Source organism: Myxocyprinus asiaticus, chromosome 23 (genome assembly GCF_019703515.2).
Source record: "Myxocyprinus asiaticus isolate MX2 ecotype Aquarium Trade chromosome 23, UBuf_Myxa_2, whole genome shotgun sequence".
Lineage (NCBI taxonomy): Eukaryota > Metazoa > Chordata > Actinopteri > Cypriniformes > Catostomidae > Myxocyprinus > Myxocyprinus asiaticus.
Window position 1 is genome coordinate 21,081,261 of NC_059366.1, and position 13,002 is coordinate 21,094,262.

Below are 13,002 nucleotides of genomic sequence, written 5' to 3' on the forward strand. Positions count from 1 at the left end.
GGCAAGCGTCATGTTTGGAGGAAACCAGACACTGCTCATCACCTGGCCAATACCATCCCTACAGTGAAGCATGGTGGTGGCAGCATCATGCTGTGGGGATGTTTTTCAGCAGCAGGAACTGGGAGACTAGTCAGGATCGAGGGAAAGATGAATGCAGCAATGTACAGAGACATCCTTGATGAAAACCTGCTCCAGAGCACTCTGGACCTCAGACTGGGGCAAAGGTTCATCTTCCAACAGGACAACGACCCTAAGCACACAGCCAAGATAACAAAGGAGTGGCTCCGGGACAACTGAATGTCCTTGAGTGGCCCAGCCAGAGCCCAGACTTGAACCCGATTGAACATCTCTGGAGAGATCTGAAAATGGCTGTGCACCGACGCTCCCCATCCAACCTGATGGAGCTTGAGAGGTCCTGCAAAGAAGAATGGGAGAAACTGCCCAAAAATAGGTGTGCCAAGCTTGTAGCATCATACTCAAAAAGACTTGAGGCTGTAATTGGTGCCAAAAGTGCTTCAACAAAGTATTGAGCAAAGGCTGTGAATACTTATGTACATGTGATTTTTTAATAAATTTGCAAATATTTCAAACAAACTTCTTTCATGTTGTCATTATGGGGTATTGTTTGTAGAATTTTGAGGAAAATAATGAATTTAATCCATTGTGGAATAAGGCTGTAACATAACAAAATGTGGAAAAAGTGAAGCGCTGTGAATACTTTCCGGATGCATTGTAGGTGCACCGCGAGCGCCTTATCCACCGGGGGAATCGCCATATAGCCCCTGGCCGCCCCGCCATCGAGGGTAGTGAGAGCGGGGGAACTGCGGAATCGGGGCCAGGCAGTAAAAGGTGCCTCTCACGATTTCATCAGCTCCTCGTGCACTTCTGGGAAGAAAGGCACTGGAGCGGGGCGTAACTGCTTTGAGCGGTGCCACGAGCCCAGGAACCAATCATCGAGCTGCGAGGGTTCAGGGGAGAGTGGAGGGTTCCACTCTAACCCGACGCTCGTGGCTGCCCAGGAAAGCATGTCCGTCATTTCGGCATCAGCCTGTGACTGGGCAATCGTCCCCGAGGGGGGAGCCCAGCTGAGGCTTCTGCGTCCGACTGGACAAGCCCGCTCTCCGATGCTGCGCTTGAGAGCTCATCATCTTCGCGGGCTCTGAACAAGAAGCCAGACTTGCCATGAGACGAGCCGGCGGAGTCATCCAGAAGCCCGACTGGGGCAGACGAGCGTGCTGGGGAATGGGAGGTCCACGGGGGGATACCCGGCGGAGGCGATCCCATTGGGGTCCCCAAATCACCCCCAGTGCTAGCCGCGCTGGCCTCATACCCGTAGGTAGAAGGACCGAGGCGGAGAGCCGCTGGGGTGGCTTGCTTTCTTACGAAAGCATGCCGCGACCGCAACATTGCCATGGTCATGTTCTCGCAATGAGAACATGAACCATCCACAAACGCTGCCTCCGTGTGGGTCGTGCCCAGACACGAAAGACAGCGATCATGACCATCCGAAGTTGAGAGATAATGACCGCAACCAGGAATAACACACAATCTGAAAGGCATCTATAAAAAGATGCGTCTTTAAAAAGACTTTCAGGGTGTGCCGCTCTTTTAGATAAAATACACTCTTTTAGAGGAAAAGGCTCTATCAGAAATATACTCTCTTTGTTTTCTGCCGAAGCGCCCAGGGGCGTTCTCTGCAGAGCACCAGTGCAGAGGAGGGAGAAGCTGCTGAAATGCGCCATCAGATCCAGCAGAGGTGAATGAACAGTCGTGGGAATTCAGCTCAATGAGCATGACCATTCGTCTCCGAAGAGAAAATCTGAATGAGTGGTTGCATACCAGCTTCTTTTATACCCGTATGTCCAGGGGAGTGGCATGCAAATACCACTCGCCAATTTTCATTGGCCTTTTATCAAAGACCAGACGTGTCTCGGGCTCCCAAGAGTGACCCCTAGTGTCACTACATCGACACAACATCGAGTGAGTGACAGATAAGGAACAGGAGTTAGTAAGTCCTGGTGTCCACTACAAAGGACATTGAATAAAACTTGTGTTTTGAAAGGGTTTAAATTACTGTACATTTCTGAAATCTTACTAAATTGAAATCAAGACTCTCATGTTGAAGAAACAATCTGATTATTAGCAAGAGAAACATAATCTGCAAAAAATTGATCACTTACCTCCCTTGTTGCCATAAAATGTGGAAGCTGCAATGGCCGCCATTTTGATAAGAAAGTTTATGTGCTCTGTTAGCCACACCCCCATAACTGTGGCATCACTAGAAAGCCCAGGATGTCCTCTTGAAAGTACAGTAGGATTTATGCAATGGATTGCATAAATTGTGCTTGACTTAGAGGTCTCAGACTCATGTCACCCACAGAGGGCAAACATTTATTGGGCCTTAGGAGGATATATATATATATATATATATATATATATATATATATATATATATATATATATATATATATATATATAGCATATATTTGTGCAATAGTTACACTGACCTGGAGGCTGCCACAGAATGGGTAGAGTGAGCTATCACCAGGGTTTAGGTGGTTGATGTTTGCCGCTGGCTCTACTGCATTGGGTGATCGGTCTCGATCCCTGGCCCTCTGGGACGGTGTTGTCATAGAAGTGGTTGTTTGCACTGGGGGCATCGGCTGCCACACGCTCACATCTGTCCCATTTCCAAATGCTTGGATTGCATTACCTACAAGTACACAGCAGAGACATGTTCTACCTTACACATAATGAAAGATACAAAATATACAGTGGTACTTTTAACCACTGTAGCTAAGTTTTGCCCTTTTGTCCACAGTCATGTGGCCCAAATTGCTGATCTGAGAGATATTTACTATAATACAGTATAGAGTGCCCATAAGAGAAGTATAATTGTTTACTTCAAATAGGAGTTTGAATGTTCAGTGGTTATAGCAGATGATGAAATCAAAAGTGCTAACCTGCTGAAAAGACCAGCATACATTTCCATGCTGGTCCAAGCTGGTTTATGCTGCCTAGTGCTGGTCTAATTATTACACCAGCATAGGAATGTTGTGGTTTATGATGATTTATGATGGTTAGTGCTGGTCTAGCTGGTGGACATAGGTGTGTTGTTTGACCAGCATAGACATGTCACTTAACAGCAAAAAATTCTGCTTAACCAGCATGACCTTTCTGATTAAATTAGTTGACCAAAGGAGGCTTGCTGGTTAAACTAGATAAGTCACCAGCACACCAGCATCCAAAAACAACACATATGCTGGTCTTTTCAACAGGGTAACCAGCCTCATCCTACTGGACTGAATAATAATAACAGCAAGATTTCTATGCAAGCTGTTCGAATGACATGATCAGATTGGCACATGTCATAAACCTCAGCCAATTACATGCTTTCTGGTTTTGCCTATTCCAACTAAAATATGTTTTTTTCATGCTTAAAAACATTTGAGTCCTAGTAAGCCCAGTTATAAACATAACGTAACATTTAAATTATTTTGCAAAATAATTACAGATCCTATATTTTCATGTGTGTGTATCTCCATCATACTACAAGTTACAGAGTGTATATATACTGTAAGTTAAAGAAGCTGATGAGTGAAGACTGGGTTCAGGTAAAGTTTTAGAGAAGCTAAGTTTAATCATGAAGGAATGGTTCAAAGGGAAAATTCTGCCATTATTTACACTCTTATGTTGTTCCAAACCTGTATGACTTTCTTTCTTTTGTGGAACACAAAAGGAGATGTTAGGCAGAATGTTAGGGATGACGGAAAGCATCAGTATCAACATTCTTCAAAATGTCTCCTTTTGAGTTCCATGGAAGAAAGAAAGTCATGCTGGTTTTGAACAACATGAGGGTGAGTAAATGATGACGGAATTTTCCTTTTTGGGTTGAACTATCTATTTAAGGCATTCAATATATTTATGCATGAAATAATATTAATAATAAATTAAATATATATATATATATATATATACATATATATATATAAAACAACTGAAGACAAAATCAAATAAGAGGTTTCTTTTTAAAGCTACATTTGATTTCCCTAAATATATATATTCAATCACTGTGAGAGAGTGTAACATGATACACATACAGAGTGGTCTGATATCTGTTAGATAACGAAACAAAGGACATGTAAAACTTAACCCTGTATGTGTGCAATATGATGTTTAAAAAAAAAGTCTAAAAGACCAGTTGTGTTTACAGGACCGAGTGACTGCAAGGACAGTTATCGGTAACTATTGAACCTTATCAGCAAAAGAAAAGTTAACAGATAATGTTCAGTTTTGTTTGGCTGCCCTTTGCTCTGGGTGTAATCTACTGGAAATTATGTGTATTTTCCCTTCAAGATATGAATGACTGGAAATCACATTTATTTGCCCAAACTCCCCCCACCTTTCCCAAAACTAGGAACTGCCCCCTCATAATATTGACCGCTGACAGTCAGTCTCTCTCTCTCTCTCTCTCTCTCTCTCTCTCTCTCTCTCTCTCTCTCTCTCCAATCTCCACCAAAATAGTACATACACTGTTCAGCATGCTAGTTCATGTCTTTGAAAACTTTTAACTAACATGTAATGTAAGTAAATGTGGTACAGTATGTGTTTGTGTGTTTGGTGTGAATGTGTGCTTTGTGCAGTATGAGCAAATTACATTACAGAACCTTATCTAGGCCTTAAGTTGTTTTAAATGTCAAATGTCTAACCTGAGAGTTCAGTTTTCTCTATGAAACACAGGGACCACCCTTATATTCCCTCTGCTGCTTTTTCATTCTGTGTCACTTTTGTTTGCCACCTCTTTTTTTTGTTTTGCATAAACCCTTTTTCCATATGAAGTTGTTCAAACTCTTGAAGGGAACTAAACTCTGAAACTGAGACCCAGATTACATCTGGCATTAAGATGTGTCTCGGGTGATTCGATCACATGTGGTCAGGCGAGACACGTTGTTTACACCTGGTCGCTTAAATGCGCCTTCTGTGACCACTTGTGTTCAGATTTCGAGAGTAGGGTCTCTGATTTCATGATGACATACATCAATCACTATGTCACTGTGCTACTGCATGATAATAAACCACAAAAAAGTCATAAAAGAAACAGGCACTCTGACACTGAAGAAGATCCATTAAGTTCTTGTGCTTTTGTATGTATCCGCTTTTTAAAATTTTCCGATAGGACGGTTATTTCCTTTTAAATCCGCTCGTAACCACGTTTTACTTTTGTTTTAGCGCAGTAATTGATTGACAGGTGAGGGGTGGTGGTTCACTGCTGCCCGGGACACATACAGGATGGATTAGCGTTTATACTTGAAATGTGATGTGGTCACATGCATTTTTGACTACCTCCATATGTGTTTTTTATGATCCGAACACAAAACACTTTAGACCCCGTTTACACCTGTATTTAGTGCTGACCACATATGATCGGATCACCCGAAACACATCTTAATACCAGTTGTAAATGGGGTCTGAGAATCAGAGTCTTTCCCTTTGACCTGGTCATTCCTTTGGCAGTTTGCAGTATTAGCTTTTTTACTTCACAAGGAATGAATTGCACCCACTGATAGTGCTGTTTATTTGCACATGCTGTCAGCGTTGTTTTAGCGCCTGGACCACAAGACATGTACATGTCTTGCAAATCAGTTAACCGTGTAATCTTTAAAATGCATATTCTTTAGTGTTATAACATTTACAACACTCTTCTCGATGTTAATTGCAGCAAGCAAACAGCACTGTGTTGTGAAAAAGGCACAATCCATAATGAACCTAATTTACATACAAAGTAGGCATGTTTCTTCAACATGATCACATGGGAAATCGAAATCTTGCTGCCGGATGTTCATTTACCCTATAATCCGAGACCATTCTGCCGAATTACTGACAGGAGCCCTCCCCCATGAGATACCTTTGCATTAATTCAAATGTTTTTATCTTTCCCTCTAAAGCTACTGATAGCACATTGCACAAGCAATGTCCAAGACAGGGATTCTGGTCCCATGGAAACCAGGAAGTAATCACGTTCACATTAATGATGTTGAGCGCAATTCTGAGGTTGCATTTTTGCTCTAAAAGTACATTTTTACATCACTGATGGTTAGATGTAAGGTTAGGGGGTGGGGTTAATACAATATGCATTCCTGTGGAGTGTATTACATCATTTACAAGTAAAAATGCAACTCTCTTTTGGAGCCACCTGGTGGTCATTTCACCTCAACAATACTTTCAGCTTTGGCTGCTGTGGGCAACACTTGTGGTAAGTACAGACCGATTCCAGCTAAAGAACTTATAACCTCCTATCAACAAATACACAGTGTAATAGGTTTGGTTGCTAAATTTAAATACTCAAGGTGCAGCACTATTTATTTAGCACCTGGTTAAACTGAATTGCATGTGGTTAGTGAGTATAAAAAAAAAAAAAGTAGCACAGTTGTTTTGCTCTGTCTCTCTCTTGTGATCTTTCCCTGGTGCCTTTCTCAAAATCAGTCTATAGCTTGCCCCTCTAATTTCATCACACTTAAATTAAATTGTTGAACTAACACTTGTTGAATGTGTTGTTTGTTATTTTTAGACTCCATCTCCCTAGGAAATACTGGAAACGACCCACAAGACTCTGTGCACTTTGATCATTGTTTTGAGTTCTGACACATTTTCTTTACACATAGGACTCATGTTGTTTCCTCACATGTGCATGTCTTGCAGTGAATCATGTTCTCAGAGCCTCTGCTAATCCACCATCTGATGCCTGGAGACCTTCATATACATAAGGTTTTAGGTTTAAAAGAAAGGTAACTGAACTGAAAGTTCAGGCATCTACTGTGTGTCATTTATGGTGTTTATGATGAAAAAAGAATCAGATTAAAATAAGTATGCTTTTTGTGTGTGTGTGTGTGTGTGTGTGAGTGTGTGTGTGTGTGTGTGTGTGTGTGTGTGTGTGTGTGTGTGTGTGTGTGTGTGTGTGTGTGTGTGTGTGAATAACATACACCGATCAGCCACAACATTAAAATCACCTGCCTAATATTGTGTAGGTCCCCCTCGTGCTGCCAAAACAGCACCAACCCACATCTCAGAATAACATTCGGAGATGATATTCTTCTCACCACAGTTGTACAGAGCGGTTATCTGATTTACCATTTACTTTGTCAGTTCAAACCAGTCTGGCCATTCACTGATGACCTCTCATCAACAAAGCATAGGGTGGCTCGACTGCAACCCCCCCACCCCCAAACCCCTGCAGCCACTTGCCCCAGGGCTTAAGCCCAGGTAAGCCAGTGCAATAATTTGGCCCTGGTATTAGCAAACATATGTACAGGAAAAGAGCTATTTATCCTTCCACTCACCTTAGCATCATTATGTGAAATTTGTCACTGCGCTGTAAATAATAATGATTCTAAATATGACATTTATTTATATATTTATGTAATTATTCATTTATTGACACTGATTTCTCTTAATTTGCTTTTTATTTATTGTTAAAGATTATGGCTTTTAAATATAAATTTAAATGGCTACAATTACCCATTTCATCCTTAGAAATTAGTGCCCGACCGATATATATCAATATATCAGTATCGGCATATATTTTACCGATATGCGCTCATATGAAAACTTTTTTTTCAGAACATACAGTATAATGCAGAAAACAATGCTTTAGAACGGGTGTCATAGCGTAGTTTGTCCAGCAGAGTGCGCTCCGACTCCATTGTTTACAGAGCTGACTCTGAGCTGACAGTGGTTCCCTATCTGTCACTCACTCGATGTTGTGTCGATATAGTGACACTAGGGGTCACTCTTGGAAGCCCGAGACACCTCTGGTCTTTGATAAAAGGCCAATGAAAATTGGCGAGTGGTATTTGCATGCCACTCCCCCGGACATACGGGTATAAAAGGAGCTGGTATGGAACCACTCATTCAGATTTTCTCTTCGGAGCCGAACGGTCATGCTCATTGAGCTGAATACTACTGTTCATTCACCTCTGCTGGATCTGATGGCGCATTTCAGCGGCTTCTGCCTCCTCTGCACTGGTGCACTGCAGAGAACACCCCTGGGTGCTTCGGCAGAAAAACTAGAGACTATATTTTCTGAAAGAGCTTTTTTTCCCCTCTAAAAGAGTATATATTTCTCTAAAAGAGCGCACGTACGGAACATCTTTTAAAAGACGCGACTTTTTAAAGATGCCTTTCCAATTGTGTTTTATTCCTGGTTGCGGTCGTTATCTCTCAACTTCGGATGGTCATGATCGCTGTCTTTCGTGTCTGGGCGTGACCCACACTGAGGCAGCGTTTGTGAATGGTTCATGTTCTCACTGCGAGAACATGACCATGGTAATGTTGTGGTCGCGGCGTGCTTTCGTAAGAAAGCAAGCCACCCCAGCGGCTCAACACCTCGGTCGTTCTGCCTACGGGTATGAGGCCAGCATGGCTAGCACTGGGGGCGATTTGGGGACCCCAATGGGATCGTCTCTGCCGGGTATCCCCCCGCGGACCTCCCATTCCCCAGCACGCTTGTCTGCCCTAATCGGGCTTCCAGATGAGTTCACCGGCTCGTCTCACGGCGAGTCTGGCTTCTTGTTCGGAGCCCGCGAAGATGATGAGCTCTCGAGCACAGCATCAGAGAGCGGGCTTGTCCAGTCGGATGCAGATGCCTCAGCTGGGCTTCCCCCTTCGGAGACGGTTGCCCAGTCACAGGCCGATGCCGAAATGATGGACATGCTTTCCCGGGCGGCTGCGAGCATCAGGTTAGTGTGGAACCCTCCGCTCTCCCCTGAACCCTCGTGGTTTGATGATTGGTTTCTGGGCTCGCGGCGCCACTCAAAGCAGCCACGCCCCACTCCAGTGCCATTCTTCCCGGAAGTGCATGAGGAGCTGACGAAGTCGTGGGAGGCACCTTTTACTGCCTGGCCCCGACTCCGCAGTTCCCCCGCTCTCACTACCCTCGATGACGGGGCGGCCAGGGGCTATATGGCGATTCCCCCGGTGGATAAGGCAATCGCGGTGCACCTATGCCCGCAGAGCGCCGCCACCTGGCGTGGACGCCCTAAGCTCCCATACAAGCCATCGTAGGCTCACGTTGTCCCTGACGGCTAAAGCCTACAGTGCTGCTGGACAAGCTGGACAAGCTGCCTATGCCCTGCACGCCATGGATCTCCTGCAGGTCCACTAAGCCAAGGCGCTGAAAGAACTGCACGAGGGTAGTTCCGCCCCAGATTTGATGCAGGAACTGCGAATGGCAACCTATCTCCGAGCAACAAAGGTCACGGTGCGGTCTCTTGGGCGGACGATGGCCACACTAGTGGTCCAGGAGCGCCACCTTTGGCTCAACCTGGTCGAGATGGGCGTGGCCGACAAGACACAGTTCCTTGCTGCCCCCATTTCCCAGGCGGGCCTATTCAGCGACACCGTTGAGGACTTTGCCCAGTAGTTCTCGGTGGTGAAGCAGCAGACGGAGGCAATCCGGCACATCCTGCCCCGGCGCGGCTCATGATCCCGCACCCCGTCTGCTCATCGCCAAGGGCGTCCCCCTGCGGTGACTGCACCGGCTCTGCCGCAGCCCGCCCCTTCGGCCCGGCAAAGGCGTGGAGCCCACCGCAGGAAGCCGACGGCACCCATCTCACAGCTGGCGGTAAAGAACCCACGGAGGTCCTCAAAGCACCCCTGAGACGGGCGACCCAGTGACGCTGGATGGAAAATCTTTTGTTGCCTTTTTGTTTGATTTTCTCTGCACGCCCAAATGACAGCGGTACCCAACAGTTCAGCAAAAGAGAGGCTTCCATCCTCCCTGGGTCACATACCCGGTGTGTACGGTCGTCAGCAAAACTACCGTCCACGGGCTTTTTCTTGCAGGATTGGCACTCCAGCGGTGGCCTTTCCGCCCCTGAGCGCCCAGCTTTGGCACACAGCCGCCCCCGATGTGGCAGTCTCCACGGGTTACGAGGACAGGCCTCTTCCTCCCCCATCCCAGGCCGTTCCGGGGGTGGTCACAAGAAGCCAGGTAAGTGCTTCGATGTCCCTAGACTCAGCACGGCCACGACCATCGCTTTCCAATCCGTCGCGATGGCTGATCCGGAATGTCCGACTCGGCTATATGATTCAGTTCACCAGGCGCCCACCCAGGTTCAGCGGTATTCACTTCACTTCCTACGGAAGGACGCGATAGAACCTGTCCCTCCAGCCGAGATGAAGAAAGGGTTTTACAGCCCCTACTTCATCGTACTGAAAAAAGGCGGTGGGTTGCGGCCAATCTTGGACCTGTGAGTACTGAACCGGGATTTACACAGACTCCCGTTCAAGATGCTGACACAAAAATGCATTCTGGCGAGTGTCCGGCATCAAGATTGGTTCGCGGCGGTAGACCTGAAGGAAGCGTACTTCCACGTCTTGATCCTTCCTCGACACAGACCCTTCCTGCGGTTCACGTTCGAGGGTCAGGCGTATCAGTACAAAGTCCTCCCTTTCGGCCTGTCCCTGTCTCCTCGCATCTTTACGAAGATCACAGAGGCTGCCCTTGCCCCGTTAAGGGAGGTGGGCATTCGCAGTCTCAACTATCTCACGACTGGCTAATCCTAGCTCACTCTCGAGACATGTTGTGTGCACACAGGGACCTGCTGCTCTCACAACTCAGCCGACTAGGGCTTTGGGTCAACTGGGAAAAGAGCAAGCTCCTCCCAGTTCAAAGCATCTCTTTTCTCAGATTGGAGTTGGACTCAGTCTCCTTGACGGCGCGCCTTATGAACGAGCACGCCCAGTTGGTGCTGGCCTGTTTGAAGGCATTCAAACAGAGAACAGCGGTTCCCCTGAAACTTTTTCAGAGGCTCCTGGGGCATATGGCATCTTCGGCGGTGGCCACCCTGCTCGGGTTGATGCATATGAGGCCACTTCAGCACTGGCTCCAGACTAGAGTCCCGAGATGGGCACGGGAAACATCACGTGGCCATCACGCCGGTCTGTCACCGTCTTTTCAGCCCTTGGACTGACCTCTCATTTCTACGAGCAGGTGTTCCTTTAGAACTGCTCACCAGGCACGTCATGGTCACGACAGACGCCTCCAAAATGGGCTGGGGTGCTGTTTGCAATGGGAGTTGCTGACAATTCTGCTCGCCCTGTGGAGGTTCCCGCCGTTGATCCAGGGCAAGCATGTGTTAGTTCGGAGAGACAGCATGGCAACGGTAGCATATGTCAACCGCCAAAGCGGTCTGCGCTCTCATTGTATGTCACAACTCGCTCCTCCTCTGGAGTCAGCAGCACTTCAAGTTGCTGCGAGCCACTCACATCCCAGGCAACATTAACACTACAGTGGATGTGCTGTCATGGCAGGTTACCCTCAGGGGAGAGTGGAGACTCAACCCTCAGGTGGTCCAGCTGATTTGGAGTCGATTCAGATGGGCACAGGTGGACCTGTTCGCCTCCCAAGAATCCTCCCACTGCCCGCTCTGGTACGCCCTCACCGAGGCTTCCTTCGGCATAGACGCGCTGGCACACAGCTGGCAAATATGCGTTTCTCCCAGTGAGCCTGCTTGCACAGACCCTGTGCAAGGTCAGGGAGGACGAGGAGCAGGTCGTCCTGGTAGAACCCTACTGGCCCACCCAGACGTGGTTCTCGGACCTCATGCTCCTCGTGACAGCTCCCCCCTGGTGAATTCCCCTGAGGAAGGACATTCTTTCTCAGGGACAGGGCACCCTCTGGCACCTGCGCCCAGACCTCTGGAATCTCCATGTCTGGCCCCTGGACGGGACGTGGAAGACCTAAGCAGTCTACCACCCGCGGTGGCAGACATGATCACTCAGGCTAGGGCCCCATCTACGAGGCGCCTGAATGCCTTTAAGTGGCGTCTGTTCGCTAAGTGGTGTTCTTCCCAACGCGAAGACCCCCAGAGATGCGCAGTTGGATCAGTGCTTTCCTTCCTGCAGGAGAGGCTGGAAGGGAGGCTGTCCCCTTCCACCTTGAAGGTGTACGTTGCCACCATAGCAGCACACCATGACGCAGTCGACAGTAAGTCCTTAGGGAAGCATGACATGATCATCAGGTTCCTAAGAGGCGCCAGGAGGCTGAATCCCTCCAGACCGCCCCTCGTTCCCTCGTGGGACCTCTCCGTAGTTTTTCAGGGTCTACAGAGAGCCCCCTTTGAGCCTTTGCAGTCAGCCGAACTTACAGGCACTCTCCTTGAAGATTGCCCTCCTGACTGCGCTCACTTCCATCAAGAGGGTAGGTGACCTGCAAGCGTTCTCTGTCAGTGAAACGTGCCTGGAGTTCGGTCCGGGTTACTCTCACATGATCCTGAGACCCCGACCGGGCTATGTGCCAAAGGTTCCTACCACCCCGTTTAGGGACCAGGTGGTGAACCTGCAAGCACTGCCCCAGGAGGAGGCAGACCCAGCCCTGTCATTGCTGTGTCCGGTGCGCGCTTTGCGCATCTATTTGGATCGCACGCAGAGCTTTAGAATCTCTGAGCAGCTCTTTGTCTGCTTTGGTGCACAGCGGAAAGGAAGCGCTGTCTCCAAGCAGAGGATCGCCCACTGGCTCATTGACGCCATAACTATGGCATATCACGCCCAGGACATGCCGCCCCAGTAGAGCTATAAGCCCATTCTACCAGAGGTGTAGCGGCTTCCTGGGCCCTGGCCAGAGGTGCCTTTCTAACAAACATTTGCAGAGCAGTGGGCTGGGCAACACCCAACACCTTTGCAAGATTCTACAACCTCCAGGTGGAACCGGTTTCATCCCAGGTAGTGGCACGCAAAACAAGCGGATCGCTTGCACATAACGCCTTCCACCTCCCTTGGAGCTGAAGACGTGCACCATTAATTCCAAGTAGTGTTCACAAACTTTGTTCCCTAGTTGACTTCCTCCAAGCCCTGTGGCAGTCGAGTTTTCGGAGAGACTCGCTGTCGGCCCAGTACACGTGCTAATTAAGAGTCCTCTTCTGAGATAGGTGCTCCGCATGTGGCGGTTCCCTGTAAGGCTAACCCCATGCGATATTTATCTTCCGCTAGTTAGTTTCCCTGTTG

At 47.6% G+C, this 13,002-nt stretch overlaps 1 protein-coding gene across 2 annotated transcripts in view; it reads right to left on the reverse strand.

Annotated features, from left to right (window-relative positions):
* Positions 1–13,002, reverse strand: part of LOC127414201 (GDNF family receptor alpha-1-like) — a 136,514-nt gene that overhangs the window by 17,756 nt on the left and 105,756 nt on the right. For both annotated transcript variants that reach the window (XM_051652061.1, XM_051652059.1), the window contains exon 7: positions 2,508–2,713. In XM_051652061.1, coding sequence (XP_051508021.1) covers positions 2,508–2,713 — 206 coding nt within the window. The remainder of the gene's footprint in view (positions 1–2,507; positions 2,714–13,002) is intronic.